The sequence below is a fragment of the Rhinolophus ferrumequinum genome, chromosome 6 (genome assembly GCF_004115265.2).
Source record: "Rhinolophus ferrumequinum isolate MPI-CBG mRhiFer1 chromosome 6, mRhiFer1_v1.p, whole genome shotgun sequence".
Taxonomy (NCBI): domain Eukaryota; kingdom Metazoa; phylum Chordata; class Mammalia; order Chiroptera; family Rhinolophidae; genus Rhinolophus; species Rhinolophus ferrumequinum.
The window spans coordinates 866,307-889,355 of NC_046289.1; the positions used below are offsets into that span (position 1 = coordinate 866,307).

Below are 23,049 nucleotides of genomic sequence, written 5' to 3' on the forward strand. Positions count from 1 at the left end.
ACAACATCACCAAATTCCTTATTTATCTTTACCCATGTAGTGAGCTGAGACCACACGAGCTTGTCTACACGGAGACTGTTGTTGGTGCAAAGTAGAGCAAGCACCTTGTTACAACTACGACGACCCTCCAAACATCTGTTAGTGAGAAAGGGGGATGTCCGTCCGAGCCCATCACCACCCCTGGCCATGCGGGAGTGACAGTCGGCGCTGGGGAGCAATGATGTCCCCTAGAAGTGAGATATGTGTGACAGGAAAGGGCATCGGAGCTGCTCCAGGGGATGGGGTGGGGACAGTGAGTTCCTCACCCCATCTGCACCCGGCCGCCTGTCACTGGATGTAAAACTGTCCCTGAATGCAGGGAACTCTGAGCCGCTGCCGCACAGCTATACGTTCCTGTCCTCCTGCCTCTACGAGCCTCCCGCGCCTTCAAGTTGGACACTGTCTCAAGGCTTGGGGCTCTGTCTCCAGGCATGTCCTCCTACGGGCCCAGGGAAAAACTCTTCTGAAATCTGCAGAGGCTCCAGTCCCGTTTTTGTTGACATGCAGCAACACGGTCTGGGGGGTGGCTTCTCAAGATTTTGTCCAGAGATGGAGGAGAAAGAGCCATGGCTTGTGTTGGCAGGAGGCGTGTTCAGCAGCCACTGCAAAATCTCCCTCTGAAACCTTCCTGCAGCTCTCATGTGTCCCCCACACACCTTGCAAAGCAGGCTCATAGCTTTTTATGTAGCACGGTCATGGAAGCAGGTCCCCCAGTCATGGAAGGTGGACCCCCAGCCATGGAAGCAGGTCCCCCAGTCATGGAAGGTGGACCCCCAGCCATGGAAGCAGGTCCCCTGGTCATGGAAGGCGGACCCCCGGTCATGGAAGCTGGTCCGCCTGGAGACAGTGAGGCGGGGATCCTAAGAGCTCACCCTGCCTCGGGTCGCTCTCCTTTTATCTCTCTTGTATCGCGGACCAGAGGGAATAATTCTCGGAAAACTCCGAGACAGCTTCTACGTGTGCCTGTCACCCACGGAGCTGGGGAGCTGGTCCCGAAGCCAAAGGAAGCTGAAGCATAACCGTGTTTTCCTGACTCCCTTCAAGTCGCTGATGTGGTTCGGGCACTGTCTGAGGGGTTTGCTGGCATGGTGAAGTCACTGGGTTTTCAGACTGCGGCTGCTCATCTGACACATGTCACAGGAGTCAGCGTCCCCACGGGTGAGGGTGGCGGGGCTCATGGCAGCTGGCAGCGCTGGCACACACCAATTTCAGTGAACCCAGCCGACATTCTCAGCGCCAAAAAGCCCGGTGTAACTCTGGCTGAATCTGGGCTTCCCCATATATAATTCCTTCCCTCTTTAAATTATACCAAAAAGGCAGTTACTTTTCTAAATTGACCCCAAACCCTGGAGTGTGGTTTAAGGAGGCTACTCAGCTTCAGGGTGAGCACAGCGTATGGTTGGAATGTGCCGCTTGGCCAGTAGGGACAAGCTCATTCAATGCGGGACATCAGAGCGCCACGTGGAGTGCCCACTGCAAAGACAAGGGGCCGCCCTTCGCACCACCATCCCGGCAGGGACGGGCTCAAGGCTTTAGAGTGAAATTTGTTTAAATGTTTGGTTTTGGAAAACATATTCACTGCTGCGGTCTCTCTTTCATGGGCTGGTTCTGTTCTGTTGTCTGAGCAAACAAACTTGGCTTTGTGTCACCAAACACATCTGTCACCCAGGCTGTTGTCACAGTGAAGTGTCAGTGGTGACTTTTAGTGTTTAAAAGTCAAAACAAAACAACAAGGTCAGAACAAAACATGCATGACCACTACTGTCCAGTGGCTGTTGGATATGTTTATTGTCAAACTGCTCCAACCGGACATACAACCATGTGATAATTAAAGGTCTGTGTTTCGAGCACCTCGGCTCATTTCGATAACAGGATTTTGAAAATGTGAACAGTGCTGGCTTTCGGGTGTTGAAAATCATCATAGAAATCAACGGGTTGAGCTGAGGGCTCAAGGAGAAATACAAAAGTCCAGGAAACAGTTTTCATATTTGTTTATGGTGTTGGTTTTGCCTCCGAGGAACAGACTACGGCTGTGGATATGGGAACTGGTACCTGCTGGGCCTGCTGGGTCAGCTCTGTCTTGGTCTAAAACAACTGAATGATCGACTCCCTTGATTTGCCGACACCAACCCATTTCACTGAAAGGGAAAAGGGTCATTGAGGCTGGGGTGCCGCAGGGGTGGGGGGAGGGCAGCCGGACACAGGACACCCACCTGCCACTCCGACATGGTTTTCCACGAAGCGGATGTAGCTCTGGGCCTGCAGGGGGAGATCCTCCCACTTCCTGGCACCTGTGGTGTCTGCTTTCCACCCAGGCAGGGTCTCGTACTCCACCTCCACCTTCTGCAGGATCTCCTGGTTAGCTGGGGACATACAGGGGTGATGAGGTCCATCACCGGGGCAGACGCTGGGTAGCTGGGACTCCCAGCCCAGGGCCTGTTTGCCTGGGGGCTGAGTGGCGAGGAGGGCAAGTCACCCTGCTTGGTTTCCTCAGGGTTGGGGAGTGGCTCTTGGATACTGGCTATACCCCTTTCAGACCATGTCTACCCTGCATGCAGATTTGCTACATGCTCTGTTGGAACGTCCACAGGTGACTCAGCTATGGGACGCCAAGGACCTCGCTTGGAAATGCTAAGGGCTCTGGGCCCCGGAAGTGTTAGGAAATCCTGAAGGGTCACAGCAGATGCCAGCCATCCCTTACTGATGGAAGGTGCTGGAATGAGCCATCCACTCCGAGAGTCATTGAGTCTCAGCTCCTCTGAGTTTGCATGCTCCCCGAGGCTCTGGACCCGGGATCACACCACTCTCCTTGTGCGCCCTCCCAAAGGTCAGGGGTCAGTAGGGCCAGGGGACACTGACAGAGAGGACACATACAGCTCCTGCCTATCGTAGCCAGGAGGTACTGGTGGGTCTACACAACCAGGGGAGCGAGAGGTGGCCCACTCACAGCTGTGGAGGAAGCTGCCGGCGGTAGTGGGGTCAGAACGTGACCCCCAGTCCAGGTGCATAAATAACTGAAACCCAGGAAGGCAGTATCACCTTCATGCTTCTGAAAAGCAGGGCTGTGTGGTAACAGAAACCTCAGCCAGGATGTTTTCTTAGGGAAAATAGTCATCTTCCCATTTTCACAGTTTTAGGCTTTCCAGAGAAATCCATGTCTGCTAACTTGGGTGAGTGTCCAGCTCTCCGGGAGCCAGGCCTTGCTGCCCAGGTCTCTGGGTGAGTGCCGAAGTGCCTCCCACCAGCTTACCCAGGCCTGTCCCTCTGAGCGCTTCCCAAACCCTGGAGGCACCTGCAGCTGCCCCGAGACCCAGCCAGGCCTCCCCACTGTAGTGAGAACCTGTGACGGGTGGGTCTGCAGACAAGCACTTGCTCTGCACACTTCATGTGCAGACCCTTCTCTTGTCTCCGGGGTCCACAGGCCAAGTCCGCCCCATGGTGGTTGAAGCTGCCCACAGAGGAAGCCCCCTCTTGCCCATACCTGGGAAATAGGGGATCCTCTTTCCGTTCAGCTTGTATGACACGCCGACTTTGATCTCATCCAGGGCATCCAGGATGTCCAGTTTGGTTAAGGCCAGCCTGTACAAAACCAACAGATGGGACAAGCGGAGAAGCTGTTGGCAGTGTGCTCATGGCTCTTCTGGCTTCCTCCCCTCACTTCTCCATTTCAGTGACCAGAAAATAACGGTGAGGCACCCCCAGAGAAATGCAGCAGACAGCTGGGCACACCTGCTGCCCCCAGGTCCTCCTCACCTCCAGTGCCCCCAGGGCGGCTCTTACCACATCTGCCCTCCATCCTAGCCGCATTTAGGGCCTTAGCACATTCCCACTGCTCTGCCCACACGCCCCAGGCTGCCCCGTAAACACCGAGCCCGTGCACACCACAGATGCCGACCACGACGGTGTCCACCTTGGCAGTTCTTCCTCCACCAGGCCCAGAGCCCAGGACCTCATATAAGTGTCTTCCCTTTTCCCGTTTCCTTTCCTCCTCCCTTCACGGGTGGGTCTCCCTGTGCTCCCCAAGCCCGTGGTCACAGTGCGCTTGGAATGCCCGTCAGGTGCTCGGCTATGGCACTTGCATCCCTTGGCCTCCTGTTGGCAGACTGGCCCCATGGGCATGGAGGAGGCATGGCTCGCATTTGCACTAAACAGACACTCTGATGAGCTCTCACCCTGTGACAGACGTTTGCCTCTCAGCCCTGCCAGGCTCACTGAGCTCAGGAGGAAGCAGCCAGTCCCCCATTCAAACAAAGCCCCTCATTCCCCAGAAGGTCCTGAGCCGCTGGACCTGTAACTGTCACCAAGGGGCAGCCCCGGCTGCCTGATCAGTCTCGGGAACACCGTGGGGGCCCACCCCACTGCCCCATGGGAACACCACTTCAGGAAAACAGCTACATGACATGAAGGATCCCTTCTCCGGGGTCACCTTCCCACCCCACAGCTATGGAAAGCTGGCTCACAGAGGTGGCAACCTGCGGAGGCCCCTCTGATGGGACAGAGAATGTGGGACAGAGCTCTCTAGGTTCTAACCAGAGCTCCACTCCCACTATTGCCATGCGGTGGGGGGTATGAGGTGAGCTTTAAAGGTAGCCTTTCCCCCGGGGGGTCGGCACCCTTCTTACAAGCCCGGTGTCATCCTGGTATTCAGGGGAAACTGAATGGAGGACAATTACTGCTGGCACAGGCCAAGGCCCTGGAGCTCCCATCAGCCTGACCCTGACTCTGACCCTGACCCTGGAGCTCCCATCAGCCTGACCCTGACCTTGGAGCTCCCATCAGCCTGACCCTGACCTTGGAGCTCCAATCAGCCTGACCCTGACCCTGACCTTGGAGCTCCCATCAGCCCTGACCCTGACCCTGACCTTGGAGCTCCCATCAGCCCTGACCCTGACCCTGACTTTGGACCTCCCATCGGCCTGACCCTGACCTTGACCCTGACCTTGGAGCTCCAATCAGCCTGACCCTGACCCTGACCCTGGAGCTCCCATCAGCCCTGACTCTGACCCTGAGCCTGACCTTGGATCTCCCATCAGCCTGACCCTGACCCTGACCTTGGAGCTCCCATCAGCCCTGACCCTGACCCTGAGCCTGACCTTGGAGTGCCCATCAGCTCAGCCCATCCTAGCCTACGAACACCACTTCGTTGTCAGTGCTCTTGGTTAGCAGCTCCCCAGTTCACTCTCTGCACAGAAGCATCTCAAAGAGCCAGGTCTTTCCTAGGCTCAGAGAGCCCTGTGGGAGGCCTGCCTGCTTGGCCGGCTCCAGGGGCCTGTCTGGGGTCTCAAAGCTCACAGCATGGCCCCCTTTGGTCCTCGGTCACACACTGTGTTGAACAGAGTCTCCCCTCCCCACAACCCCAGCCCTGCACCCTAACAGCCCAGAGGTCTGGACAGCCAGGTTCAGCTGGCCCAGGCCAGTGCCCACGTAGCTGCGTGCTGGGTCCATCAGGACAAGAGCCCTTTGGCTCTGGGTTTACCTACCCCGTCTCTAGATGAACTATTTTAGCCTCTTACAGATGCCAAGATGCCCTCTGCCTTCGTGGAGAAGACAGGCCCAGGCTGCAGGGCTGGCTCTGAGCGCCGGGGACAGGCCCTGCCGTGTGGAAGGGTCTAGTTAGGGTGACAACGCCCCACGGGGGAGACAGGCCCTGAGCCCTGACCCCCAGCTCCACTTGCTCTGGTGGCGTCCAGGGAGTCTGAGACGGGACCCGGTGTGGACGGCAGCGGAGTGACCATGTGGCAATAAGTACGATGGTGGCTGCTTACGCGGTAAATCCATTGACCATGTGGGCGTATCTCAGAATCATGAGGTCTAACCAGCCACAGCGCCTCTTCCTGCCCGTGGTCACCCCCCACTCATGGCCGCGGTTCTGTAGCAGGTCTCCGATTTCCTGCGTGAGAACAGAGCAGGTGAAAGAGAGCCGTGCCCGGCCAACTCTGCTCACCAAGCCCTCTGGCCCGCCATCCCCCACGCCTTGCCTCAGGGCAATCTGGAAGCTGCACCCCCTGTCAAATTCACTCCCCATAGGCTGAGGCCCCCAGCTGAGGCCCCGCCTTGCTGGCCAGAGGGGTCCGGCGGAGGGCGTCCTCCTGAAAGCAGGAGGACTCTGCCTGGTGGACAGGCACAGGCAGCCTTGCCACCCTCTCCTCCTTAGCTCCCACCTGCAGGGAGGGCAGGACAGACCCAACCTGTCCTGTAACTTAGCTGGGGGCCAGTGGGGATGAGTTTATTTCTCCTGGGGTCCCCATCCCTGTCCCTGTGCTCCCTGCCCCAGGAAAGCCACCCGCTATCCTTCCCACTCTGGACTTTACACACACCTGCTCAGGACAAGGGCTTCCTGTCCTCGCAGACACCAGGACACAGGCCAGACTGACAAAGGCAGGCTGGTGGCGTCCTGAGGACTCCTTTCTGAGCCAGGGAGTCCCTGGGCAGCCCCACCCCGGGGCTCAGAGGTGACTGTGGCACTCCACACGCATGCAACACCCCTGAGGAGTGGGGCGGTGTGGACACGCGTGTGCACAGTGCGTCCTGTGTAAGCCCACACGGGCCATGATGCCGGAGCACGCAGCCTTATATACATGTCCTTACGCACCGCCATGGCGCCTGGCCCCCCCATGTCCCCAAGGGGTCCCGCAGCAGCTGGGCACTCACATTGATCTGCTCGGTGGGGAAGGCGCCGATGCCCACACGTGTGGTGTACGCCTTCACCACCCCATACACGTCCCCTATGTTCTGGGGGGGGATGCCCAGCCCCGTGCACACACCGCCCACTGTGCAGTTGGATGATGTCACAAACGGGTAGGTTCCTACAAGACAGAACCGGTCAGGGACCATCCGCCACCCCCACAGGTCACCCCAGCCCAGGGGTCCCTCTGCGCAGAGGACAGCGGGCAGATAAGCCCCCTGCATGGCCCCTTGGTGGGGTCTCAAGGGCCAACTAGAGGGACCTCCTGGGGGAGTGGCCCCCACAGGGTCGTGAGGGGGGAGAAGAGGGAGATTTCCTGGCTGGCACCAGGTGGCCTCGGTGCTGGTGTGACCCTGGGGTCGGGAAGGGGACGCAGAGGCCGGCATGGGACAGCCTGAGCTGTAGCTCTAGCAGCCCCGCAGCACCCGCCCTGTCAGGGTTTCTGTTACCCTCCGTCCTCTCATCTCCAGCTCAGCTTCTCCCTTCCCCGCCCGCTGAAGTAAGAATAAGGGGCAGCTGCACCATTTCATGGCATGGGGGGCAGCGTGTCTGAGGAAGGGACCCTGCCATGCCCCGGGCCCGGCAGACACAAAGGGAGGGGCATTGGGGTCAGCTGGCCAGGACGCACCGAAATCAATGTCCAGGAGGGCTGCGTTGGCGCCCTCCACGAGGATTTTCTTGGGGGGGCCGTGGAGCGCCTCGTACATGAAGTAGACGCCATCTCGGACCATCGGCCGGATCCGCTCGGCAAAGCCCTGGGAGAAGGAGGAACGCTGCTGCGGGGGGGGCCTGGGCACGGCCCCCCAGCTCCTGCCTCCTCCTGACAGCCTCGCTCAGCCAGCACGATCCTTCCCAGCAAGGGGCCTGGTCTGCAAACATGACCCCATCCGGGTCTTGTCCTTGACACTCAGCACTGGCCTTAGTGACTACAATGGGGTGAAGTGTGTCCCCCCCAATTCATATATTGAGGGCCTAACCCCCAGGACCTCAGAATGGGACTGTATTTGGAGGTAATTCAAGTTCAAATGAGCTCACTAGGATGGGTCCTCATCCAGTATGACTGGTGTCCCTGGCAGTCCGTCCCTGTTCTCATTTATGGCCCTAGATAAGGGCTGGAGCAGGATCCTAACCTTGGAAACTTCCAGAAGGGCTCTGCGCTGACATCATCCTGTCCCCAGTCCCACCTGCCCCTCTCACCTTTACCTACTGCCGCAGATAGGACAGTGCCGGCCTCCCTTCCCCAGCACGTCCTGAGTACCTTCCCCAGAGAGGAAGTGAGGGCTGGGCCAGGCAGGTAAGCCCCGCCTCCTAAGACCTGGCTGACCACAGCCAGCCATGGTCCCCAAGAAGGCCAGCCACCCAGTAATAGTGCCCTGCAATGGGTGCGCTCCGTGCGTGTTCAAGGGACGTGGCCTAGTCATCAGAACCACACGCTGCCCAGCCGCCCCAGCTCTACCTTGAGCCTTCTGAGTTGACCTTCAACGTCTATTTCCAAAGTGGGGAACATGGACTGGTGCTGATGGGCCAGGTTCTTGAATCTGCAGAGGTGACAGTGACTGGGACCCCTCGTTTCTGCTGGATCCCCAAGCCCCTCCTCACTAGGGGGGGCTCCCTGGGGCTGTGGGCAGGCAGGTACCTGGCGGAAAACTCATCGAAATCTGACAGCAGGTCACAGATGCGCAGGCCGGTGCGGGCCGCTTTGGATGCGTAGGCTGGTCCAATCCCCTTCCGGGTGGTGCCAATGCTGAGAGGGAGTGGCTGTGAGCACGGGAGCCCGCCTGGGAACTTGGGGTCCCCGGCCAGCCCCCCAGACCCCCGTTTCCACACCTGGGTGACATGTCAGGCGCCTCCCTAGCAGCAGCACCCAGGGGCTGGGCGGCTATGAGGACCGACCAGCCTCCTCGAATTGCCAGCTCTCAGGGACCCAGGGGCTGGGCAGTGACAGATGGTTCTGGGCCCCAAACCAACCTTCCCTTCATCTCGCCACCTCCCTCTGGGACCCAGTGCCCATGGGGCCCTCCCATCCCGTCTGTATTCTGTCCAAGCGCCCCTCTTGACTGACTCTGGGGACGCTGCTTCCTCGGACTGGGAGCCAGCTGTGCCCGCCCTGCACGCACTGGCCAGCGCATGTGTTTGTGTGTGTACACAGGAGTGTGAGTGTGTGCACGAGTGTGTAAAAACATGAGTGCACACGTGTGCATGTGAGTACATACCCGTGTTCATGTGAACAATGTTAGTGTCTACATGTGTGAGAGCATGTGTACATGCAAGCGTGTTAGCATGCACACACATGCGTGAGTGCACATGTGTACTGACATGTGCACACATGTGCGAAGTGTGAGTAAGCGCATATGTGCACATGTATGTACTAGATCTGACAATTAAGTTTGCGAACTTGTTGCTAGCCTTTTTTGATATCAGAGGGATTATTCACTATGAATTTGTACCAACTGGACAAACAGTTAACCAAGTTTACTATTTGGAAGTGCTGAAAAGGCTGCACGAAAAAGTTAGACGACCTGAACTTTTCATCAACAATTCATGGCTCTTGCATCACGACAATGCACCAGCTCACACGGCACTGTCTGTGAGGGAGTTTTTAGCCAGTAAACAGATAACTGTATTGGAACACCCTCCCTACTCACCTGATCTGGCCCCCAATGACTTCTTTCTTTAACCGAAAATAAAGGAAATACTGAAAGGAAGACATTTTGATGACATTCAGGACATCAAGGGCAATACAATGACAGCTCTGATGGCCATTCCAGATAAAGAGTTCTAAAACTGCTCTGAAAGGTGGACTAGGCGCTGGCGTTGGTGCATAGCTTCCCAAGGGGAGTCCTTCGAAGGTGACCATAGTGCTATTCAGCAATGAGGGATGGAGCACTTTTTCTAGAATGAGTTCGTGAACTTAATTGTCCGACTGCATATGTGCATGTGTTAGGTGAGTTTGCATATGTGTGCACGTGTGTGCGCGCAGTGCATGCTGGTCTGTTTCGCCCCTTCCTGGCTCTGTGAACCACAGTCCCAGCTTATTGGAACAAATATCCTTGGGGGCCAAGTGTATGACCATCAGGTGCTGGTGGGGCAGGATTTGGGGGCGTGTGTTGCTGAGGCCGTGGGTGGGGTCGAGGCTGGCTGGGGATCCCAGCAGCGGCAGTGGGCGTGGCACGTAAGAGACAGCACATGCATTCCTGGGGGTGAGCTGGGGAGAGGCGGTGCATTCGGGCTTCAGGGGCCAATGCGGCTGTTCTCCAGAGGCTTTGAGGGGATCCAGGTTCCCCTCCTGTCACACTGGATGGGATACACCCCCAGGGCACTAACTAGGGGACTAAGCAGCCAAGAGAAGTGCTGGTACTCACTTCTTCCCCTCCTGGGCTTGCCGCTGCACCTCCTGGAGCCCGTCCACTGCCTGGTGAAAATCAAACACTGCAGGGCCAGGTGAGGGTGCCGGGAGTGAGAGAACAGACAGAGGGTTACAGACCACCCCTGCTGCACCCGGACCGTCGCAGAGCGGTGGGCCAGTTTGAAAGGGGACAAACTGGAATCCGGCCTCTGCTCCCCACCAACTGATGTGTGACTGTGAGGCCCCCTGGGCCTGTTTTCCTGTCTGCCATGGGGACAGTGGCCCAACTACCTTGCCCAGGAAGGCCATGTGGAGCTCTGTGGGCTGTGCAGCCAGGGAAGAGGGCCATGGTGGGGTCAGTATGCAGGGGGCTGGCAGGCGGCGCTACCACTCACCGAGGTGGGCTCGATCAGAGATGACAAGCCTCTTCTCCCAGTCCTTGAGGCCTGCGGCAATAGGCACAGGTGAGGGCCAGGCGGGCCTCCCGACCCAGCTCCCCGCCGTACCCCCTACCCTGCAAGAGGCTACCATGGTCACCTCTGGCATGTGGCAAGTGACAGGTCCCCCCACACCCCGTAGTCTCCCCACTGGGGGTCTCAGACCCGTCCCCCAGGTAGCCCAGCAACACCTCCCCAGGGCCTCTGTCTGGCCACCTGCAGTGTCCCAGGGCCAGATGCCCACCTGCCATGAACTTGGACCCTGAGGCTGAGCCTCTGCTTCCTCCATGGACCCTCTCGGGTCTCAGGGCTGCTGCTCCGTGGGCAGCCTGACTCTGGACACCCTCCAGGGTCTGACTCACCCGGATGCCCTGCTGGTGGCCTCAGTCATTGCCTACCTGCCTCCTGTACCCAAGGAACCCCAGGAACCATGTCCTTTCCTGGAGGCAGAGTTGGCCCACCAGAGAAAATGCACAGCAAGGTGCCAGCCAACACGGCTGCTAAAGACACTCAGGGGCTGGGACAGGGCACCCCCACGGGCACTGGGGCCTACCTTTCTTCTCATTCTTTTCTGCTTCTTCAAACAAGCCTGGTAAATGGACAACCACCCCGTTGCCTGCAACACACAGACACGAGACTGAACTGTATCACAGACACTGGGCCTCGTGTTTAAAATGGCACGGAATCTGCACCCCACGCTCACAGCAGCACCATTCACAACAGCTAAGACGTGGACACCACCCAGTGTCCACCACAGATGAGTGAGTAAACGTATGGGGTCCAGCCACACACTGGGACGTCACCCAGCCTTAAAGAGGACGGACTCTGACCCCTGTGACAACACACGTGGACCTGAGGACACTATATAAAGGGAAACAAGGCAGACACAGAGGGACAAATCCTGTGTGATCCACTTACACGAGGTCCCTCAAGGAGTCAGGTCCACAGAGACAGGACGTGGATGGTGGGGCCGGGGCCGGGGGCGGAGGGGCTGGGCAGTGAGTGTGTAATGGGGACAGCGGTTCAGATGTGCAGGATGAGAAAGTTCTGGAGACGGATGGTGGGGATGGTGACACAACAGTGAAAGTGCTTAATTCCACTGAGCTGTGCATTTAAAATGGCTAAGATGGTACATTTGTGTTATGTGTATTTTACCACAATAAAAGAAAGGGCCCAAATAAAACAACCCAGCCTGAAGCATTTACAGAGTAGAGGGGGTAGCGGGGCTGGGTGGGAGGGGGACGACCAGCAAATGGCATGGGGGTCTCTCGGGTGACGACAGTGCTCAAACACTGAGTTGCAATGATGGCTGCACAGCCGTGAGTGAACTTCAGGGCGCATGAATTCTGCCCCAATGAAGCATCACGATTTATTTCAACGGCCTGACAGTGGGAGAGAGGTGTGATGAAGCCCCAACCCCTCCCAGGGTCCAGCGGGCCCCCAGGAGCTGTGCTGCCCCGTCCACATGAAACTGCAGCAGGACCCACATGGGCACACCAGCCCAAGGTCACCCAGCATGTTCGTGTGGGTCCAGGTGAAGCTGAGCACTGGCACTTTCCTCCAAGACCACAAGGTGCCAGGCTGGGCCACCGTCTCCTGCACCGGTCCCTGCTGGGGCTGGCAGTGGCACAGGCTGGACCAAGGAAGACAGGGCATGAGTGACTCAGAGACTACGCAAGCCACACCAAGCACAAAAGGTCACCTAAATGCCATGCGTCCTGAAATGACCACGTGGGAAGGGCCTGGGGAGTCCAAAAGTTGAGAACAGCTGTGTGAGCTCCGGCAGTCCGCACAGCTAAGCCTGTGTCGGGCACCGTCTGACCACGCTGACCGATGCTCCCTGGTGCCTGCCCGGCCTGACCTGTCCTCAGCTCCCCCGAGACCCAGCAGAGCACCCTCCTTGGCAAGCGGGGCCCCAGCAGACAGGCTGACACTGAGGGGCTTCCTGCAGCAGGACCCCACCCTGCCAGGGCCAGGCTGGGGGCACAGGCTGGGTCCCCAATGTGAAGTGCAGGTTGTCACCGCATGTCCTCACCCACTGCTGGGGCCCGAGTCTGCACCCACATGGAGAAGACACACATGCATCCCCGTCACCCGACTGCATGCGGCCCCTCACCCAGTCCCCTTCCTGTCTCACATGCAGGGAGCTGGACCCTGTGCCATCACCGGGCACACTCCTGCCCTGCAGCCTCCACTTCCTGAGCAGTGAGGGAGGGTGCAGAAGGGTCACGAGTGCGGTGAGTCATGGAAAGAGCCAGAAGGAAAAGTACTGGGAGCTCTGAGAGCACGTCCTATGGGCCTGGAGACCAGAGAAAGCGTCTCTGAGCAAGGGAGGCTAGGAGCTGAGACCAGGATGGGCAGTCAGGCCCTGTGAACATGGGCAAGGGGGGGAGAGAAATACACACACACAGAGGGAGGGAGAGACAGAGGGAGAGAGAGATAGGGAGACAGAGAGATAGGGAGAGAGCAGAGATAGAGAGGGAGACAGGGAGACAGAAGAAGAGAGGGAGAGATCCTCCCAGTCCTGGAGGTGGCTGTCTGTCAGGGGCACTAAAATGTCACGGGTGCCTGCAGAGAGGGCAAGGGTGAGGGCTGGGGGCAGGGGGCTGCAGAGGGGAGCATGGACCCTCGCGCAGGGGACAGGGGAAGCACAGCGTCCCCTCACGGGCTGGGCTCCATCCACACAGCAGGAAGCCAGGCCCGTCACACCCACACACACGTGCAGGCACGCTCACTCGTAGGTGTGCACAAGCGCACACACGTGCAGACCTGCACAGACGCGCACGTACGCAGGCCTGCTCAGTGCCCTCGGGGAGTCTGGGAGCTCCTCCGGCCGCGGCCCCCTTCTCCCTCTGGCCCTGGCGCCCCCACCGGCCGCACAGGCTGAGGACAGGCTCCTGGCAGGCGGGGCAGGGCGCCTGGCACTCACCAATGAAGGAGATGGCCTTGGTGTTGATGATTCCGCTGGGCAGCAGGTGGAAGTCGTACTCCTTGCCGTCCACCACCACCGTGTGGCCAGCGTTGTTGCCCCCCTGGGAACAGAAAGCCGGCTGAGTGTCCAGGAGCCCGGGCCTGCGCCACCCAGGCAGGCCTACCAGGCCAGCTCCCACAGCAGGGGTTCAGGAGCCACCTGTGGGTGGCGGCTCTGTCCCGAGTCCACGCGTGGACCTGGGAAGCCTGGCGCAGTGCTCGGCTCTGACGCGCATCTGGGCTGTGCTGGGTTAGTGCCGCAGGGGCTGGTTCCAACACCCGGGCTCGTGGGCACATATCAGCGTCCAAAGGAGGTGTCTCACTGTAGGACCCTGAAGGTGGAACACTCGGAGCCCCTCCAGGGGTCCCTCCTCTGATGTAGGAATGAGGGGGCCCAACCCTTCTGGAAAGCATACACTCAGGCCCCAGGGCCCACCCTGCATGGTGGCACACAGCTGAGGGGAACAGGTACCATCACGGGCCCGTGGGGCCAGAGCACCTCACTGCCTCGAGTGGGACTCCTCCCTTTGGGCCCATGCCTCCCACGTACGAATAAAGAAAACGCAATTTTGAGGCCAGCCTGTTCTGAGGGACACACAGGCCACAGGCTTTTCTCGTGATGGGTCTTGTGCTAACAGTGGGTTGGGGCCAGAGCTGGGGTTGGGGGAGCCCCAGGTAGGTCCAGTGGCAGAGGGATGGCTGGTCTGAAGCCCCACTTCCCAGCACTGGAGTGCATTGTGCCCCCCAGGGCATGGGTCCCTGGGCCATCCTCGTCCCCCCAGGGAGTGACACAAGCTTGCTGGTGCCCCCTCATTGTGCCTGCTCTGTCCCCAAGACCTTGGAGCCTGGCCCGGCCCAGCCCCACCTTCCTGCCTGCGTCTCCCTGGGCTTCCGTGCTGCCACACCCTGCCGTCCTCCTGCCTTGCAGAGGGGTGGGGGGCTGCAGGCTAGTGGGGCCTCTGCCACCCTGCAGGGCCCAAAAGGGCGGGGCTCCACCCTGCCTTCCTTGCCCCACCCCAGGCAGGGCTGAAGGACAGGCCTCCTCCCCTACCCCCACCAGGAGCACCTGCTCCTCACGCATGGCTAGTCTCCCAGCTCCACTGAAGCAGCCCAGCCAGGCAGCGCGGGGGCAGCTAAGGGCAGCAAAGGGCAGATGCCAGCAGGCCCGGGCCAGGGGCACTCCCTCCTGGGCCTTTTGCCCACATCGCTACATTAAGTGGGGCTGGTGCCCTAACTCACCTCCTGCTCCCCCTGCCTGCTCCGCCCTCCAGGCCCTGCTGAAAACCAATCCTACCAGGGGTCTCACTTATGACACGCATGCAGGAGGCCTCTCTAGGCCTGTCGCCAGTGCCGCTGACCCGGGGTGTGGAAGCCATGCACGACAGGTCTGCCCACACAGACTCCTGGGGTCACCACCATCCGGTGTCCCACAGCTTGGCTCCCGAGGGCGGGCCTGCTGCTTCCCCCGGCGCCCCATGACCAGCAGGAACTGAGGGGACCTGGGAATTCCAGGTGCTTGGCTGTGGGAACTGCACAAGAGACAGGGGAAGCCGGAGGACAAAGGGGGCAGCAGGGGCGTGGGAACCGAGAAGGGATGCCCCACGAGCCAGGGTTGGCAGTGGCCCAGGCCTTGGGGACTGAGGATGGAGACGGCGCTGGGAGGTGAACCTGGTGGTCCACCCTAGGAGCTGCCGGAGGGGAGATGAAGAGGCTGATGTGGGCGAGGAGTGGGGTGGGGAAGAGAGGCCAGGGGCTCAGCCTCGACCATCAGAGTGGTCAGTGGCACTGCCCGCAGACCGGAGCCCCGCCCTGGGGTGCTGGTTCAGTCCATCGGGAGGCTGGGAATTCTGACAGCCCACGCGTGACTGACAGCCCCGGGCTGCGGGATCACTGTCCTCCCAGAGACCCCATGCTTGCTCTGCCCTCGTCTGGGCACATGGGCAGTGAGTCCCCTCAGCGAGGTTCTCCACCCACGGTCATGCCACAATCGCCTTTGCCATAGGAGGGGCAGCCTGGGAGGCGTGGCATCCACAGACAGACGGGGAAACCGAGGTCCCCAGAAAAGGGCGTTTGCGGCAGAGCACAGGCCAGCCTGCCTCCCTGCAGACACTGTCCCTCCGGATGCCACACATTTGCCCACTGCTGAGTCCTACCTGCCAGGCTGGGGGCTAGAAAAGCCCAGACACCCTGCCTTTCTCTCCTGCTGAGCGCCCAGTGCCAGTGTCTGCTAGCCCGAGGATACACAGGCAGGCATGAAGCGCCTCTGAGCACAGCCCCACCTTTGTTTGGGGTAAACATGGGTGCCTAGGAACAGGCACAGGCCATTGTGGACCAGTGGGCATCAGATGACCTCTGCCAGCTGCAGGGCCCAGGCATCAGGCCACAGTCTATTCCCAGGGGCATGAGCCAACCCATTGCTGAGCCCAGGGCCTGCCGACCACCAGAGATCCTGGTCTGCGCTCCCCTGGCTGCACACAGGCCGTGGTGAGGTGGGAGCAGGGCCACTCGAACCACTGTCCTGTCCTCAGGCTTTGGCCTGGCTGCTGTCTGCAGGCCCAAGGACAGCCAGGCCAGAGGGTGTCTGTTGGCTGGGGGTGCGGCTCTGTGCACTCAGGCTGTGGGCTGGTTTGGAAAACCACGTGGAGAGGGCACTTACCCAGGGTCCCCATGAGACATGAAAAGGACTATTCAGGCGTCTGAGGAGTGGCCCTCTCCTCCTGGGCTGCTCTCAGCCTCTGTCCCAGGTAGGCAGGTCCAGAGGCTGTGTGCCCAGTGCCCTGTGACAGTGAGCCAGGACCGTCCTGGGACCTCGGGGCAGCGCTGGGGATTCCCAGCCCTCAGCCTCCCGGTCTGCTCAGCAGCACCCACTTCCATGCCCCTGGGAGAACAGCCCGGTCAACGGGGGTGGGGCACGGAGGTGGGCCTTAGCACCAGCCCCTCAGGAGTCTCCCCTCTGTGCTGGAGCCTGCGGTCAGGCACAGGTCTAAGCCCCTCTGGGGACTGAAGCCACCCTCATTGCCCCTGCCCAGCCTGGTCAGTCACTCAAAGTCCCCAGTAGATGCGAGCTGCCTCCCTGGCAGGGAGCTAAGATAGGGCAGCTTTCTCACTCCCGGACACAGTAACAGGACCAAGCCCACTGCGGAATCTGACCAGCTCTGAACTTCCTAGCCCTGCAGGCATCTGAGCAGCCCACCCTCCTTGGGGCCAGGGAGGGCGGGCCCGGGCTCAGTATAGGGTGCTCTCATCCTGGGGCTGCCTGGGCTCAGCTCCATGCACACTTGTCCCCAGAGACCCTGGGTGGTGACATTAGGCCATGCAACACACCCGAGTGCTCCCCAACCCCCACCCTGCATCTAGAGACCCTGGTTGCCTTGTGTGGCCTCTGCCACCCTCCTAAGCACCCCAAGGGTCATGCAGCCCTGAGACCCAACCCCGATGTCCCCATGGGGTGCCTCTCCACACTCCTCCTTGCCCTCACGTTCAACACCAGCAGGGTTCTCGGGATGGAGTGTACTCTGTGAGTGCTGTCCCCCACGTGTGTCCACAGCCTTGCTCTCTAGTACCATGTTTCCCCGAAAATAAGACTTATCTGGACAATCAGCTCTAATGCGTCTTTTGGAGAAAATATTAATATAAGACCCAGTCTTATAGTAAATATTATAGTAAAATAAGACCGGGTCTTATATTAAAGTTTGCTCCAAAAGACGCATTAGAGCTGATTGTCCGGCTAGGTCTTATTTTCGGGGAAACAGGGTATGTGTCCTGTGCTTGGCCCCCTTTCACAGCCCTGGCCCCTTGTACCCCGCTATGTGCCTGGAGGTCCCCCACCCACATGACTCACTCAAGGCAGCAGCTCCCCCCTCCACACAGGTGTCCACACTGCTCAGAACGGCTCCTTAGGTCACACGGCGCCTACTCAGCAGGTTCCCAGGGAGGCGCCCGCCTGGCCTTTCTCCCATGATACAGCCCCCTGCCAGGACCCTGTCATCAGCACTGGGGGCCGAGGGGAGTGATCTCCTGTCTAGGGAGGGACCAGCTCTCCCACCTCCGTGTGCAGGATGAGGGGACAAAGTGAGCAGAGAGGTGAGTGCAGGGTGGGGCTGACAGCCCCTCAGAGGCCGTGGGTGGTCGGGAGAGGGTAGGTTTCATCAGGATGGTGCATTCCACGCAGCCGGCCTGCTCTCAAGGTGGAGATGCCTGGACCCCTCCTGGTGAAGCCTTGCAGCCCCCGGCGATGCAGGGCTCCACGAGGTCTGGCACCCACCAGCAGGTCCCTGCCACTCATTCATTCAACCCAAACCAGGAGCTGCTCTCCACTGGGTGACCAGTGCCATCTGAGGGTGCAGATGTGGAGGGAAGCCTGCTTCTGGAAGCAACACCAGGCATTCCGGGCCCCTCTGTCCCCAGAGGCCCCTGGACCAGCCTGGGGGGCCTGGTGACATGTTTCCCGATAGTCCCCTTGGAGAGAGGCCCCAGAGCACCGACATGGCCCTCGGGGAGTGAGGCCACTTTGCACATCACCATAGCTCTCCACCACCAGCCTGTGGCCCTTCACAGGGGAACTTGGATGGACACAGCCCTGCCAGAGGGGGTGGTGGCATGAAAGCTCCTGTAGAAACTAAGAAAAACCCAGCAGGGTGCCCTGTACTGAGCCCAAGGGCACACTGAGCCCCGGTGATGCCCTCACTGCAGTCGGAGGGGTGGGTTCTAAATCCTGCCTCGGTGGTCAGGAGCCTCTGATGAAGGTAACTCTGGACATGGGGGTACAGCTGGGAGTGAGCGGCTGGCTACTGTAGACCTGGGGCCACCTCCAGGCTGGGGACAGGGTGCAGCAGGGGAGACTGCGATGGCCAGTGAGGTGGGCAGGCCCTTAGCTCCTGCCTGGGCCTGGGGGTGGGGTCAGGCAGCAGGAAGGAGGCACGGAAAGGGGGAGCCAGGCAGTGGAGGGGCAGGGACTCCCAGAAGGCTCATATCCCAGCAGAGAGCACAGAGAACACCAGCATGGGGTGGCCGATGATGGCCTCAGGGTCACTGTGAGGTGGCTGCAGCAGGAAGCCAACAAAGAGGAAAGGCGCAGGCAGGCATGGCCACAGCCCAGCCCTGGGGGACAAGCTGGGGGTAAGGAGAGAAGGAAGGTGGCAATGGGGCAGGAGAGTGCCTGTGCTGGGGAGGGTACAGGAGCCGCCCACGGCCCGAGTGCCGGCTGGGAAGGGCTGCTGAGGGTAAGAAGGCATGGGAGCTGTGGCGGGGACCAGGACACACGACATCAGGTCAGCGGTCAATGGTCAGCGAAGAGGAAAGGCTGCTCTGGAAATGGGTCCTGGAGGCGAAGAGAACAGCAGGAGGAACCCAAGGCCGAAGGCTGGATGGGAAGGAAGGTGCTGGGGGCTCCTAGGATGCAGGCTGGCCACAGGCCCCGTATGACTGAGACGGGGATAAAAGAGAGGGCAACCGCGGGGGCACAGCAGCCATTCAGGATGGCCCATGCCCAGGTGACAGGCCAGGTGACGCAGTCATGGGGGGGGGGGGCGGGCTGGCTGTAGCCCTTTCAGGCAGCCACCCACATGGGACTCGGCCCCAGCCTGCCCCCCAGTGGCTGGTTCCACCTGCAGCTCTTTCAAGTGACAGGAGTGGGCAGGGCTGGCCTGCTGACCCAGGTGGCAGAGCAGGGAGAGCTCTGCTCCAGAGCCGGCTCCACAGCCAGGAGAGGCGGTGGTGGCCTCAAGAGGCGGGTATCAAGAGTAACTAACTGCAAAGTCACTTCGAGGAGGGCAGATGGGCTGACCAGAGCGGGCGGTTTACGTAGAGGGTCACGGGCTCACTGGGGCACACAGGCGGAGGAGGGGGTGCTCTGTGCTGGGGCAGGAGGGCACAGGGATGGCAGCCACCTGACCACACACAGGCCCCTCACGCACACAGCAGGGGTCCTGAGGCTGCCTCTGGCAGCTGGGGCTCTCAGCGGTGGGGGTGAGCTTGCTTTCCGTGGCTTAGAACAGAGACAGGGAGGGAGACCCTTGGGAGCACCTCCCAAGAAACCCACTGTCAGCATCCAGCAGGAGTGGTCCAGCTGTTGAGGTTTTCCCCGGCCAAGTGGGCACTGGGCCCACCAGCTTCTCAGGGGGCTCTAAGCCCCAGCCTCTGGACCACAGAACCAGGGAGAAGGAGCTCGGTGGGTGCCCCTACGCCATTTTGGGCAGCAAACCCCAGTAGTTCCAATGCAGACACCCCGAAGCCAACCCTTTCCAACCAAGCTCCAGGTCAGCCCACACAGCACATGTGGCTTGGCGGCCCTGGCATGGGGCAGTAGCCCCCAGGGAGCGCCCAGGGTCCATCAGAACAGAGGGCGCTGAGAGCAGCTTGCAGCTGGCAGAGGCCCTGCCCTGGGCCCTCAGGGGACAAAGCCTGTGTTCTGCCTCCTCGGTGGTACTGCCAGCCACTGGTCACCCTGGCCGAGAGGTCCGTGCTTCCTCCCTCTCCCTGCGTCCAGCCGGGACCCTCCTGTCCTTGCTCTGCCTTCTTTCATGTCCTGCCCACAATCACGCCCGCACCTCTGCCCCCTCTTGGTAGACCCCTCAGGGTCACCCCCTCCCAGAGAGGCCTTGCTGGCCCCCAGCGACCCCCGCCCCAGCCCTCTCTGGGTACGAGAACCCTTTGCAGAGTCAGCCAGTCCCATCCCAGACAGAAGGAAGGATGGGAGTGTCCTGGAGTCTCTCAGGGGAGCTGAGGTTCCCACCACCCTCCCCCACTGAAGGGCCCAGCGTCACACCCGAGACTCCCCACCCACCCCCTGAGGATCGGGTGTCCCCAACTCAGCAACTCTTGTATTTATAGCTCGGCCCTGGCCCACTGCAGGGGTGGGGGCTGGGGCTGGGTGGAGAAGGAGGGGTGCCTAGGGGCGGGAGTGGGGGAGGGGTGTCTCGTGCAGGGAGGGAAGTGGGAGCGCCTGAGTGGGTGTTGGAGTAGGTGGGGGTGGCTGCTGGGAAGGTGTCCGCGGAGGTAAAGACTCCAAGAGGCGTGTCGGAGTCTGGGTGGGAGGACTGGGGGGGCTGGGTCTGTCAGGGTGGGGGACCGTCCTGGCGCACCTGGCAGCGGCTGATGATATCGGCGTCCGTGGCCAGCAGGTCCACCACCTTGCCTTTGCCCTCGTCCCCCCACTGCGCGCCCAGCACCACAGTCACCCGGGAGCCGGTGGCCGCCGTCTCCTGCTGCAGCCGCCCCCGTTTGACGCCGCCCGCGCCAGGGGGCCGGTCGTTGGAGGCTCGAGTCGCCGACATGCCGCTTGGCTCGTCCGCTGCGCTGGGCCGCCCGAGAGCCCGCCGGCCCGCGCGCCCCAGCCATTAAAAGGCGCCGGCCGGGGGCGGGGGCGGGCCCCGTGACGCTCGCTGACCTCCGGCCGCTGGGCCCGCCCCCGCCGCCGCCGGGAGCTGAGGTGGGCCGGGCGCTTTGGGGGCACAAAGACTGGCGACGCGCTCCGGGGTCCCTCCAGCAGGACTGGGCAGGGCGCCCCATGAACGTAACCAGGACGTTCGCGGCCCCCGCCCAGGGGCAGGCCTGGGCTCAGCGAATCCACCCCCGCGGGCCCAGCGGGCCCCGCGGGGTCCCAGGAACTGTGGAGGTCCCTTCCCGGGCGGAGTGCGCCTTGCAAAAAAGGAGCTTCGTCTCTGCGCCCCACCCGGGGGTACGCATGCGGAGGGGCTAGGGGCGCGCGCCTGACCCGTAGTGATCCCAGGTTCCCTGAACCGGCGCGCGCGCCCTCTGGTGGCCACGGAGAGAGAGAGAGCACAGCGTGTTCCCCTCTCCCCCACGCCCCTCCCCCACGCACACGCAGCAGGGGCCGGCGTTGGCATAGGGCACGCTGTGGGGCCGCGCCTGCCCGCGCCGGTATCAACAGGCTGGCTGCCCTCGGTTCTCAAGGGCCTGAGTCCGGGGATAAGGGACCGACCCGTGCTGTCAGGGTAACCTGGCCGGGCAGGGGAGGGGACAGGGTCTCCGAAAGGCCCCACACCAGACCTTTCCTGTTGAGGCCTGTGGAGGGACTGGGTACCCAGAGAGGTTGAGTGATGGTCCGCTGGGTTCCTGTGTTCTGAGCTGGGCGCACTGCCTGGTCCACCCACACACACACCCCTTCCAAGTGGACTCTGGCTTGGGCTAGGCTAGCCCCATGGTTGGCAGAAGGGGCCACCCATGGTCCTCTGGGGGCAACGGTGCCCTCTGAGGCATTCAGACCAGTGCTGGGAGCCCCACTCTTCCTTCCCACCCTGGGGTTTTGGTGCAGAGCAGCCTGGAGCTCCCAGGCTGGAGACAGGGAGACCAGCCAGTCCCCAGGAGGAAGAGAGTGGACCCCAGGCTTGTCACACAAAGGTCACTCACGTACAGTTGACTCAAGCCCCAGAAGAAGGCTGCATTGCCCAGCCGCTGTCCCTCTGACTCTTCCTTCTCCCTTCCTCACACCCTGGGCTCCTGGCTCTGACCCTGGCACGGTTACTTGGCCCCTCTGTGCCCCAGTCCCTCATCTCTCACACGGGGGCACCAACAGTTCCATTCCCTCAGCATTGTTGCGGGGTAAACCCCATAATGTAGGTTCCAGGCAGGGTGTGGGGTGCAGGCATTACGTCTGCAGCCTCCTTGGTGATAGCTGGCCCGGTGGGGGCAGTGAGCAGCACCCCGGCCACTAGCCCCTGGGAAGCTGTAGGCCAGGCGTGAGGCTGTAGGCCAGGCGTGAGGCTGTAGGCCGCGCGTGAGGCTGTAGGCCAGGCGTGAGGCTGTAGGCCAGGCGTGAGGCTGTAGGCCAGGCGTGAGGCTGTAGGCCGCGCGTGAGGCTGTAGGCCAGGCGTGAGGCTGTAGGCCGCGCGTGAGGCTGTAGGCCGCGCGTGAGGCTGTGGATGCCACGCAAGGCCCAGCCAGCTGAGGGTGGGGCATCCAGCTGGGGCTGTGCCAGGAGCTGGGGTTTGGAGGTGGGAGGGAATTTGGGGCACAGTCATTGGCGGTGTGGACAAGGAAGAGGCTGGATTGTAGTAGGAGGGGCTAAGAGGGTTCCAGAGGTTTCTTTGCTTGTCTCCAGATGAAGGAAGCTGGGCCTTTGGTCAGGCGAGGCATTTGCTGGATTCACATCCACTGTGGGGGTGCTTCCCTCCGCCCACCCTGGGGCAGTGCTGAAGACTGGGGGGGGGGGGTGGAGGGCACTGGCCCTGAGCCCTTCTTGGGGGAGACCCAAGGCTCTGTGCCAGCAAGTGTGAGAGGGGCGCCCAAGGGGACCATGGGGGATGGGCAGGCTCTGCAGGGCCAAACCTGGCTGCACTGGCTGCCACACCAAGTCCCCCAAGCCTGGTCTATAAATAGTCAGCAGGCCCCGGGGGAGTCCCCTTCTATAAACAGCCCTGTCCAGGCCACAACTGGGGCCCTGCCAGTCACATGGCCCAGCCCGAATTAGAACCCTGCCCCCACACCACCCAGGGTGGTTGCAGTACAAGTCACCAAGCTTGGGGGCCCCCTGTGTGACCTCCAGCAAGCCCTCAGGGAGGACATGGACTCGGCCACCAGGGTTTCCGCCCTGTGGTGTCCACACCTCACTG

The 23,049-nt window shown here is 61.1% G+C and overlaps 1 protein-coding gene across 1 annotated transcript; it reads right to left on the reverse strand.

The window, feature by feature from the left end:
* Window positions 1-1,808: 1,808 nt before the first annotated feature.
* On the reverse strand, window positions 1,809-20,832 carry ADSS1 (adenylosuccinate synthase 1). The gene is made up of 13 exons (XM_033108156.1): window positions 20,560-20,832; window positions 13,437-13,539; window positions 11,061-11,123; window positions 10,466-10,516; window positions 10,087-10,153; window positions 8,361-8,468; window positions 8,181-8,262; window positions 7,353-7,479; window positions 6,691-6,845; window positions 5,805-5,929; window positions 3,521-3,618; window positions 2,253-2,402; window positions 1,809-2,177 (listed from the first exon to the last, which is right to left on the reverse strand). Exons 1-13 carry the CDS (start codon window positions 20,749-20,751, stop codon window positions 2,125-2,127), a joined length of 1,374 nt encoding a protein of 457 aa, XP_032964047.1. The 5' UTR covers window positions 20,752-20,832; the 3' UTR covers window positions 1,809-2,124.
* Window positions 20,833-23,049: the final 2,217 nt, after the last annotated feature.